We start from the raw sequence: 12552 nt of genomic DNA on the forward strand, positions 1-12552 counted from the left end.
TTATGTGATTGCCGAAAAAAGTAAATCTGGCAAATCTGACTACATTAACGTCTGGATAAAAGCCTCACCGATTGATTACAAAAACACGGAAGGTAAGTTTAATACTTTTACTTAAATTTTTTTCTAAGAATAATATGTCTCTCTTATTCTTGTTGCTGTTGTTGTTTAACCCCAGATCAGGCCAGATGAAGCAAATACATTCAAGCTATGATCATCTCATCAGTTTTTTTGAATTTTTTTTTTTACACCATGTACACTCTGGATCATATTATTATCTAGTGTATCCTTGCATTGGATGTGATTTGAAGCAAAATTACTTGCTATTTCTAGCAGATAGACTAACTCTATAGATGCTCCCTTATTGTCACATGACAGAGGTCAATGTTGTTATGAACTGTTCTACTCCAGGTGTTGTAGTATTTGTTCCAGTTCTTTGTGCTCTATGTTCAAATTCCACCAAGGGTGGTTTCGTCATTCATCCTTTCAGCGTCAGCAAAAAATTTTAAAACACCTGCCCAGTGCTGGTGCTACTCCTCTCTGGCTGTCATATTCTGGATTTTCCAGAGGGTCATGAGTAAAAACGACCAAAGGGTACTTGTCCCTACTCACAACTATATGAACACCTAAGACAATAAACAAAAACATGGCATATTTGCTACCAATCATCATTGGATTCTGAGTGACAGTCATAGAGAAATCATCTCAGTCAATTACAAATATATTTTTCATTTACACAGTCAGAGAATAAATTGCTCTGTTTCCCTGCCTTGTAAATTTTAAAGTGTTTACTATTTAACCAAAGTCTATTTCAAACTCTAAATATGGCTTTTCTGAAATATAACATTTATTAAGTGCCCAGCGTCGCCTTTCTGGCACTTGTGCCCGCGGCATGTGTAAGGACTTTCGAGCGAGATCATTACCAGTGCCCTGGACTGGCTCTTGTGCGGGTGGCACATAAAATCCACCATTTTGAGTGTGGCCATTGCCAGTACCGCCTGACTGGCCCTCGTGCCGGTGGCACGTAAAAGCACCCATTACACTCTCTGAGTGGTTGGCATTAGGAAGGGTATCCAGCTGTAGAAACTCTGCCAGATCAGACTGGAGCCTGGTGTAGCCATCTGGTTTCACCAGTCCTCAGTCAAATCGTCCAACCCATGCTAGCATGGAAAGCGGACGTTAAACGACGATGATGATTAAGTAGGTAGCTGATGCAACTCTTAACCCAAATGGTTCATAAAATGACCCCTAGAACCATGGCCAGCTTAAGACCCATAGAGGCCCTAAGCACTTAAAATATTTTGGTGCCTCCATATATATGTAATTCAAAATATAAGCAATAATAAACCATAAAAAAATACTTATTTTTCAAAATGAAATAAAACTAACAGTAAAATGGAAAATAATGTTTATTTTTGTATACTTCCATTTTATTTATATTTGAAAAGTTTTCTCCTACTTCTTTTTAATTGAAAAGACTTTGACCAAATCCTCGCTATGACACCATGAACACTTCAAAATTATATTTCCAATCATATAAACCACTTCGAATGCTATTTTAGCAAGTTTAAAGTGATTTCTTTTGTGCCATAAACCATTTACCATTTTTGTGGTGCCCCCTTCCTTTGATGCCCTAAGCACATGCTTATTTTGCTTAATGGTTAATCCATATGGACCCCAGTTGAGAATCACTGCTCTAGAATAATTTGAGACTTATGAAAGGTAAGCTTTGTATTACTCAAAGTGTATGAAACACAGAAAAGTTTGAAAATAAGCATGGACATTTAGGACAAACATATGAAAATGCTTTGGACAAACAAAGGGTTGATTTCATATAACAGTGTGATATTTTTAGCATGAGCTGATATAATTACTGATTTCACCTTGAAAGCATAACATTATTTGCTGAAAATCATAGCAATTAATTAATTCATCATCATCCTCATCATCATTTAATGTCCATGTTTTATGCTGGCATTCGTTAGATGGTTTGACAGAATCCAATGAGTTCAAGGATTGTATTGCGCTCCAATGTCTATTTTGGCATAGATTTAAAAAATTATTGTTGTTTTTCAAATTAACGTTTGCAATATATTCTTTTACTTTATTTCATATTTCCATTCTGTTTGGCAGGTTTGTGTGGAAACTTTGATGGTGTTAAAGATAATGACTATGTAACACCTGACTCTAAAGTTCTCTCAATCAAGGCAAAACAACCAAATAAATTCTCCGAAAGCTGGCGGTAATTAAAAACTTTTAATGTTTTATTTGACTGTCAAGTTTCCTTTACAAATAACAATGGTAACTGATGAAGAAAGCTGAGATTTCTAAGAAGTGAATCTATTCTTTTTTTTTTTTTTCTTTTCATCGGGCGCAGGAGTGGCTGTGTGGTAAGTAGCTTGCTTACCAACCACATGGTTCCGGGTTCATTCCCATTGCGTGGTACCTTGGGCAAGTGTCTTCTACTATAGCCTCGGCATGACCAAAGCCTTGTGAGTGGATTTAGTAGACAGAAACTGAAAAAATCCTGTCGTATATTTGTATATATATATGTGTGTGTGTGTATATGTTTGTGTGTCTGTGTTTGTCCCCCCAACATTGCTTGACAACCGATGGTGGTGTGTTTACATCCCCGTAACTTAGCGATTCGGCAAAAAAGACTGATAGAATAAGTACTAGGCTTACAAAGAATAAGTCCTGGGGTCGATTTGCTCGACTAAAGGCAGGCGGTGCTCCAGCATGGCTGCAGCCAAATGACTGAAACAAGTAAAAGAGAGTCAGTTGATGCAGCATGGTAAAAGAGTAAAGAAATTTGCTTCACATTCATACGGTCCAGGGTTTGATCTCATGATGTTGCCACCTGGTCATGTGTCTTTTGCTATAGCTTTGGGTCAACCCATACATAGGAGTGAAACTAGGCAGTTAGACAGATTGTAGAAGAAATTCAAAAGTCTAGTCTTGTCACACACTGCATCAGATTGATTCTGCTCGAGAATTATGTGTCGGAAGAATACTCAGCCAGTTATGAATTAATTCAGTGAGCAGGAAGTAGTTCAGTGGATTGAACAACTGAATATTCATTGTAGAAATTGATGAAGATCCTTTTCTGTTTGAACTGAGTTTATAGGGTGAAGGTCAACTACTTTAATGGGTCAATACTTTGCTTTTTGTTGACCATAATTAACAGTTAATTCATTCTTTATCTTTTTTTTTTATCTTTTTACTTGCTTCAATATTTTGACTGCAGCCATGCTGGGGCACTGCCTTGAAGGGTTTTATTTGAACAAATTAACCTTAGGACTTATTTTGTTGAAACCTAATACTTATTCTATCATTCTCTTTTGTCAAACTGCTAAGTTACATGGGCATAAACACACTACCACTAGTTGTCAATTGAAAGCGGGGGACAAATACAGACACAGAGATGTGCACATAGATATATACATGTGTGTGTGTATTTATATATATATATATATATATATAGATATGTATAAAGACAGAAAAGGATAAAGAGACCAATGGCAAAGTTAGAAATATATTTTATGGATAAAGTCTTACAGCTGCTTCAGGGAAAATCCAATGTATCCCTTCATCGGAGACGGTAGTAGTAGAAGAATGGATTATTACATGTATAAGAGGAGAGTTGTAGTAAGAAGTGAGAGCGATGTGCTGAAAAAAGAACAAAGAAGAAACAATACTTGGAGTGTAGCTTCATTCCAGCAGTAAACATCCATGTAAAGAATCCTTGTGGATATTTTCCGGAGATAATTGTAGTAGCAAAGGTGGATATATATCATATCATGTCCGGAGTAATCTGTGCGTTGTTTACTCAAAGGATAGCCCAAATCAATGAGCTTTTTTCAGTTACCATCTACCAAATACACTCACATGGTTATAATAGAAGACACTTGCCCAAGGTGCCACATGGTGGGACTGAACCCAGAACAATGTAACTGAGAAGCAAGTTTCTTACCACACAGCTATGCTTAATATAGTAAATGTTTTGCCTCCAATGTTTCTTTTTCAATGTTTACTTTTCCTTCGAGTGAAGTGGTGTTGAAGTATTCAATGTTGTTTGGATCAAAAGTTTGTTCTGTCACAAACTTTGAATTAGCCCAAATCAAATTGTTCTTTAGCCCAATAGTTAATCGACCAGTTGATAGATTAATTAGTTTTTGTGTCTTTCTTTGTTTATCTTCAGAGTTTCAGTAGAGAATACTCTCTATAATGGTTTCTGTGGAATCAATGAGGGTGAAATGAAGCATCCAATTTTCTGTGACTGCAAGAAAGAGAATTCATCATGCTTAGCAAATTTGAATCTTCGCACATGTGACAAACTCCGCAGCAGCAACAACAAAAAAAGATCAAAAGGTAAAACCAATTAATATTTCTTTCTTCTTTTAAAAGTATTTTTTTATTTATTGAAACATCAAAAGCTTTTCTGGGTATTGATTTATGAACTCATAATATAAAGGTTCATTGAAACATAAAACAGGAATTTGGTTGCATCTTGCTGCAGGATTGGAAAAATCATTAAAGCATAGGACAAAATGTCTTGTGGTATTTGTTCCAGCTCTTTACATTCTGAGTTCAAATCTTGCTATTGTAAAAGGTTGATAGTTGCAATAGAGACATTAGTCTCTCTCTATCACCTTTCAACATAATTATATATGAAGAAACAGCAGAACAGTTAACAACATAATAAAAATAAGTTTTATTTTTGATGATGCTTGGTTTTACAAATCCTGTGTCATTCAGCTTAGTAGCCGCTGATTAAGTTGTAATTAGTATTGGAAGATTAAGAGCTTCCTTGATGCATGCCAGAGGAGCAAGTAGCTATCACATCGAAGGCATCGTGGGGAAAAGTGCTCCGTTGAGGAGCAAGGTATTGTCATGTCGAAGGTATCGCACTGAAGAGGCTTACAAAGTGAAACAAACTCTAGTTTTACTACGCATGCGCACTCAAGGGGCTTCTGGAAAGGCAAGTCCCTTGTGCATGTGCAGATAGTACTTCCTCAATGGCGGCTATGATTTTGCGCCACTACACTATGATTAACTTTGACTTTCATCCTTCCAATGTCAATAAAACAATGTACCAGTCAAGTACTGAGGTCTGTTCAATTGAATAGTTTCATCCTTCTTGGAAACATTGGTCTTGCCCCAAAATTTTTGGCTAAAAATCAATTTTTAGAACAGGACACTAGATTCTGTATGCCACAGTTCACTTAGTTGTCAAAAACAGGTATAAGAACTTCAAAGAAACATGTTTGTCTTATCTAACAATTCTAGCTTATCCCCATTACTGAGCCTTGTAATTTCTTACCTCTTTTATTTAAATTAATTTCCCCATGTATGGGAGGCCTTGGAAAGGTCTGTCTACTCAATAAACTGGTTTTATTAACCAACAATAAATTTCTTTTCCTGGTTTCATATCCCAATTGAAAGTTATTTGGAACTGAATAATTATATTAATTGAGTAGTTATACATTTTATTACTGCAGCCCCTTAAAGTTTGCAATATAGTTCATAGACCTTCAGGGCCCATGGTCCATTAGTTGGGGATTGCTGACTTCCCAGTGTCTTTGACAATATCCAGTAAATATCATAAATATTCAAACCCTATTCCCTGTCTGAGAATAATAACTTACTATTTTATATGCTTATCAGGGTAGCCTATGACTTTATCACTTGTTTCTCCCTTTTCACACAGAAGTCACTCGTGTCCTCTCCCTAACATCAAGGCAGGGGACATGAATGACTCCTTGGTAGTCCTGGTTAAAAAAATAGTTCCTACCCAGAAGTTCATTAACTCCTTGGAGATGGAGTTCCATTTGAAGTTTCAGTGGCGAGAATATAGAACCTTTTTCACAAGCCCTACAGAAGGCATGCACTTGTTTTTCAAATATAATTATAAAAAAATAAAGTAAATACTTTATATATCATCATCATCATCTAACATTCATGTTCCATGCTGGAATGCAGATGTTAAATGATGATGATGATGATGATATGTAATGTAATTACTTTATTTTTTATTAATTTTTATATTCTTGTAGGAAATTGAATGAAGTATTACAATCTTCATTGTCATTTGACTTTTCAGATGATAGATTGGCCCTGTCATCTCAAAAGGGTTAATATCCCATTGATTCATATTATAAGACACTGATAGTTAATTACTGAGCATGTAGACATGTCACTTACTTAATTTGCAGTTCTTTGATAATCTCCATTTTAAGCAACAACTAAATATGGATTATGTTAGTGTAAAAATTACTGTCATTGAAACACCTCTGTGGTTTGAGAGTTATTCTGATTGATAACATTCCTAATAGCACTGTTTCAATAACGAGGTATAGACAAGTCATTACCAATATGCTTTACCTTTCTGTCTTTGCTTCTCTGTCTACCTTTAGGTGGAGGCACAATGGCCCAGTGCTTAGGGCAGCGGACTTGCGGTCATAGGATCGCGGTTTTGATTCCCAGACCGGGCGTTGTGAGTGTTTATTGAGCGTAAACACCTAAAGCTCCACGAGGCTCCGGCAGGGGATGATGGTCAACCCTGCTGTACTCTTTCACCACAACTTTCTCTCACTCTTACTTCCTGTTTCTGTTGTACCTGTAATTCAAAGGGTCAGCCTTGTCACACTGTGTCACACTGAATATCCCCGAGAACTACATTAAGGGTACACGTGTCTGTGGAGTGCTCAGCCACTTGCACGTTAATTTCATGAGCAGGCTGTTCCGTTGATCGGATCAACTGGAACCCTCGACGTCGTAAGCTATGGAGTGCCAATAACAACTACCTTTAGGCAATAAATTTATTGAAGTATTACTACACTCAGTGAAAACATGTAGCCTAGTGGTAAGGCTGTTGCACTAATGATCACTAGATCGAGGGTTCAGTTCCTAGACTGGGTGGTGTGTTGTTTTCTTGAGCAAAACACTTTGTTTCAACTTGCTTCAATTCCCCTTTCGATTAGGGGGGAATGTTAGCCTGCTCACCTAACCAGCAAAGTTGTGTCATTCAAAGGCTGAAATGATGCAAAACACATTGTGACCAGTGATGTGTAACAGCTTCTGATAGTCTGGTCAGTCACGTGATCAGTGAAGAAACTATATTGACATATTTATTCTACAAAGCATTTTCCTCAGGAGTGCTGAGTTCAAAATCTACCAGGATTCCAGCATTGACTTTCATGCTTCTGAGGTTGCTGAATAAAGTCCCAGTGCAAGGAGATGCACTGGTTAAAGTATTGAGAAGGATACCTCGTGGTATTTGTTTTGCATCTTTGCACTTTGAGTTCAAATCTCACTGTGTCCAACTTGGGCGACTTTGAAACCAATTATAATGACATTGATATTAATAATTATGATAATAATAATAATGATGATAATGGTTATGTTAGTAGTCATTGTAATAATGGTAAGCAATGGTGATGATGGTTGTGATATAATTTGAATTAATTACTTATGAATACATTTCCTTTTTAATTGTTATTCTGTAGTAACAGATATAACAGAAATTATCCAGGAAACAATGATGGAAAGTCCACCCAAGAAATGCATTACAGAAAATGTGACCACCAATTTTGAATTCAATACCACATTTATTCCACAAGTAAGTAGAATATTTCATATTTTTACTTAGATGTTTCTTGTCTTTTTAATATACCAAGCTTTATTTTCTCATTTTATATTGTGTCATATGTAAAATATGGCTGTGTAGAGGTGCAGGCCTGGCTGTGTGGTAAGAAGCTTGCTTCCCAACCACATGGTTTCACTTGCCCAAGTGTCTTCTACTATAGCTTTGGGCCGACCAAAGCCTTGTGAGTGGATTTGGAAGACACAAACTGAAAGAAGTCCATCATGTGTGTGTTTGCCCCCTAATTAACTGGTGTTGGTGTGTTTACATCCTCATAACTTATCGGTTTGGTAAAAGTGATCAATAGAATAAGTACTAGGCTTAAAATATAAGTTTTGGGGTTGATTTGTTTAACTAAAAAGCATTCAAGGCACTGTTCCAGCATGGCCACAGTCAAATGACTGAAACAAGTAAAAGAAAGAATAAAATAAATGACAGCCTTTATGTTTGATTCTTGCAACCACATCTTAGCAACTTCAATTCTCAGGACTCCATATTTATCAACCTTTTCCCTTTTTTTCACGATAATATGTTGATCTTCTGCACTGTCACATTGATTATTAGGCACTCTTGTGCCTAAAGGTTACTATATCTGGCCTTTGGTGCTTTAACATCTTGTCTGTCTGGAAGTCAAAATCCCAGAGGATTTTTGCCTTCCCCTTTTCGTTCATTACCTTTTCTGGTGTCTATTGGTACTATGCACCCATTACCTCATATCCATACTTCCAGCATAGTAGCTAGGGAAGTTTTGGGCTACTTTGTGGTGCCTCCTCTTGTACTCTTTCTGCACAAGACTTTCACAAGCACAAACAATGTGATTCATGCTTTGGACCTCCTTCCCACACATTCTGCAGAGGTTCGTTGCACTTGTGTGGTATATTTCCACGTGGTTATTATTATTAAGGCAGTAAGCATGTATAATTGTTAGCGAGCTAGACAAAATTCTTTGTGGCATTTGTTCCAGCTTTATGTTTAGTGTTCAAATTCCACTGACCTCAATGAAAAAAGCTCAAAGCAGTCACTGGAGAAAACAAGACAGGATGGTCACAGGTGGAATGCTATTGACTAGAGATTTTAATGGGAAGCTGGGATTGCAACAGCAATGATTAAAACATTTAACTTAATTTTGTTTTTCTTATATTATCTCTTTCTTTATGGAAAATATAATCAAGGTTTTTCTGGAAAACACATCAATCATTTTTTGTTTTTCGTTTTTTTTGCCATAGGAATTGAAGTGGCCAACTGAGTCTGGTATCACTGTAAAGATTGCGACTGAAAAATGTCAAACTTTCATAAAAAATAAGACCTCTACCAAGGCCTGCTTGGATGTACTTCCTAATTCTGATTTGGTAACAACAGTTGATTCCTGCGTCACTGATATACAGGTGAGGTTGCATAAATTCTGTTAAGATAATTTCATGACATTCCAATAAGCACATTTACACAGGCACAGAGTGTCTCACATATATTAAAGTCATGGAAACTAGGTCTGAAAATTAGAATCTTTATATTAGAGGCACAAAGCTATATTTAATTTGCAATATATTATTACTTGGTCAAAAGTTTGGAACATGGGTCTGAAAATGTTTTCTTCTAGATATTGAACCATTGGATCAGTTATTAAGTATGTATATCTCTATATTGGATATATTTGAATCACATTGTACTTGGGCATAATTTTAAATTAAAAAAAAAGGTTCCAAACTTTTGGCCATGACTGTACATACATCCATGAACATACATACATATACAGGCAAGTCAGTGACTACATGTTCACGTATATAGGATAACACATCACTTTTCAGGTGGGCAAGCCCTGTAGTCACTTTTTCAGCAAGTCACTTGCTCCTCTCTCTCTCTCTCTCATAGTTTCTTATTCATCCAGTCTATACCCCGCTCAGTTGAGAGGTCTTAACTTACAGGTACTTGGTGTCCTCACCAGTGCTGGTATCATGTAAAAAGCATCCACTACATTCTGTTAAGTGGTTGGTGTTAGGAAAGGCATTGAGTTGTAGAAACCATGCCAAATCAGGCATTGCACCTAGTGGAGCCCTCTGGCTCATCTGTTCATGTTGAACCATACAACCCATGCCAGCATGGAAAAAGGATGTTAAATGATGATGATGATATGTACAAGCCCACATATATTCATACATATGCATCTATTTATATTCATACATGTATACTAACAGTGGAGGCGCAATGGCCCAGTGGCTAGGGCAGCGGACTCATGGTGATATGATCACGGTTTCGATTCCCAGACCGGGTGTTGTGAGTGTTTATTGAGCCAAAACACCTAAAGCTCCACAAGGCTCCGGCAGGGGATGGTGGCGAACCCTGCTGTACTCTTCCACCACAAATTTCTCTCACTCTTACTTCCTGTTTCTGTTGTGCCTGTAATTCAAAGGGTCAGCCTTGTCACGCTGAATATCCCCGAGAACTACGTTAAGGGTACACGTGTCTGTGGAGTGCTCAGCCACTTGCACGTTAATTTGACGAGCAGGCTGTTCCGTTGATTGGATCAACTGGAACCCACGACATTGTAAACGACAGAGTGCCAACAACATGTATACTAACATATACAAACATATACACATATAAAAACACACACATTCATGCATGCACACACACACACACATAAGCAGATGTGCTTATGCCTACATATTCATGTTTGTAAACAGTCAGCTATAGTCATAGTGCTTCTTGTTGTATTTCAAACCTATTTTACTCTAAATATATTCCAGATTATGGACAACTTTTTCTGGGTTGATGAAGCTTTACAGAACTATCTTCAGTTGTGCCTCATTGAAGTAAACACCAATGTTGAACTGTGGAAAAACGATTCTTCAAATGGCACTGACAAATCACCAGCAGAAATAATTCAGGATAATATTTGTCCAAGTGAATGTAATGATCAAGGAAAATGTGTTGAGGGTAATTCATTAATTCTTTCTCTTCCCTCTAATTGTCTAATGAATGGATTCATTAATTACCTGTATCTAACTATTTACCATTTCTAAAATTTATTTCAGAATTTTAATAGAATTGGTTTTGTCAATTTGACCAATTTTAGCACAAGTTGTTGGTGCATAGCTCAGTGGTTAGAGCATCAGTCTCACAATCATGAGGTAGTGAGTTCAGTTTTTCAACCTGGGTGTGTGTTTTTCTTCATCATCATCATCGTCATCGTTTAACGTCCGCTTTCCATGCTAGCATGGGTTGGACGATTTAACTCAGGACTGGTGAAACCAGATGGCTACACCAGGCTCCAATCTGATTTGGCAGAGTTTCTCCAGCTGGATGCCCTTCCTAACGCCAACCACTCTGAGAGTGCAGTGGGTGCTTTTACATGCCACCGGCACGAAGGCCAGTCAGGCGGTACTGGCAATGGCCATGCTCAAAATGGTGTATTTTACGTGTCACCTGTACAGGAACCAGTTCGGCGGCACTGGCAACGATCTCACTCAAATGTCTTTCTCTTGAGTAAGACACTTTATTTCATGTTGTTTCAGTTCACTCAGCTGTAGAAATGAGTTGCAACATCACTGGTGCCAAGCTGTATTGCCCTTTGCCTTTCTCTTGGATAACATCAGTGGCATGAAGAGGGGATGCATGGTATGTATGGGTGACTGCTTGTCTCCATAAACAAATTTGTCTGGACTTGTGCCTTTACTCTATGTACATATAATGGCATGAAGAGAGGAGGCTGGTATGCTGGTCTTCCATAAACAGCTTTGCTTGGACTTGTGCCTCGGAAAGTAACTTTCTAGGTGGAAGCACAACACAGACACAGCATAAACGTGGAGGTATAACATAGACACAGCATAAACATGAAGGCGCAACATAGAGACACAGTTACTGAAAATGAATTCTACCCTTAAGTTGTCTTTGGTCAGTTAAAGGCTATAGCAGAAAGCAGCTAGCCAAGTTCTGTACATTGAGAACAAACTGGGAACCATATGGTTGCAAAACGAACTTCTTTATTATTTTTTGTATAAGACTTTTTGTGTAGGACTTAAAGTAACTGTAAAGAAATCAACATTTTTTATTCTTCAGGTATCTGTGTATGTGATAGCCAATTTGAGGGTGTTGACTGTTCTATAAACAAAATCAAAGGACCTACAGTATTTGAGCTGAAAACGAAATTTTGTGACACAAAAGTATATAAATGTAACAAAGCAATTGTATTTGGAGAGAACTTCTTAGACAGTTCCACTTTAACTTGTCATTTGATATTTCAAAATGTAAGTAATTCATAATCACTTAAATTTTTCCTAATTTCTTAAATTTTTCATTTTTGCCATCTAATCATATTAGCCTTAAAATTCCAAACAATATTTGATTTGTAATGACTTTCATTGTGAAGGACTTATTAAAAATATTGTTTTCTAAATTATATATATATATTGCCATGTTGCACCGCTGAACTCTACACAGTTTTTCTCTCTCCATTTTTTTTTTTTTTCATTACCTCTCCTTTTTTTTCTTTTTAATCCCTTCTGTCGAAGAGCAGAGACTTGAAACATTTTTCCCAAGCATTAGACCAACACACCTGCTTGTTGTTCCTACACCTGTATTTGTCTTTTATTTTCTGTAAATTTGAACTATATATATATATATATATATATATATATATGGTTCTGGGTTCAGTCCCACTGCTAGTACTGAATTAAGTAAATTTATTTCCTCTTGACTCTGAACTGTAAATACATATACTTTGAGCAGAAACAGCTTGCTGGTGTGTGTAACAGATTATCCCATCTATTTCTCATATCATATTATGTATAAATAGCCACTAGCTTTTGTTAAGTTTGTGAATTCAAAATCTTTTAATCACATCTTGTGCAACTCTTGCAGCAACACTGCAACCAATGTTCTGTGTAAGGTGGTCAGTAATGGGAAGGGTATCC

General features: G+C 37.0%; 1 protein-coding gene across 1 annotated transcript in view; it reads left to right on the forward strand.

Moving 5' to 3' along the window:
- The window catches only part of LOC106880038 (uncharacterized), a 455047-nt gene that overhangs the window by 341975 nt on the left and 100520 nt on the right, over positions 1 to 12552 (forward strand). The window contains exons 154-160 of the mRNA XM_014929839.3: positions 1 to 92; positions 2131 to 2239; positions 4199 to 4368; positions 7506 to 7618; positions 8869 to 9027; positions 10387 to 10576; positions 11699 to 11886. The exon at positions 1 to 92 is cut by the window's left edge and continues 20 nt beyond it. Of these exons, the coding sequence (XP_014785325.3) occupies positions 1 to 92; positions 2131 to 2239; positions 4199 to 4368; positions 7506 to 7618; positions 8869 to 9027; positions 10387 to 10576; positions 11699 to 11886 (1021 nt within the window). The remainder of the gene's footprint in view (positions 93 to 2130; positions 2240 to 4198; positions 4369 to 7505; positions 7619 to 8868; positions 9028 to 10386; positions 10577 to 11698; positions 11887 to 12552) is intronic.

The sequence above is a fragment of the Octopus bimaculoides genome, chromosome 22 (assembly GCF_046866305.1).
Source record: "Octopus bimaculoides isolate indiv1 chromosome 22, ASM4686630v1, whole genome shotgun sequence".
Classification (NCBI taxonomy): domain Eukaryota; kingdom Metazoa; phylum Mollusca; class Cephalopoda; order Octopoda; family Octopodidae; genus Octopus; species Octopus bimaculoides.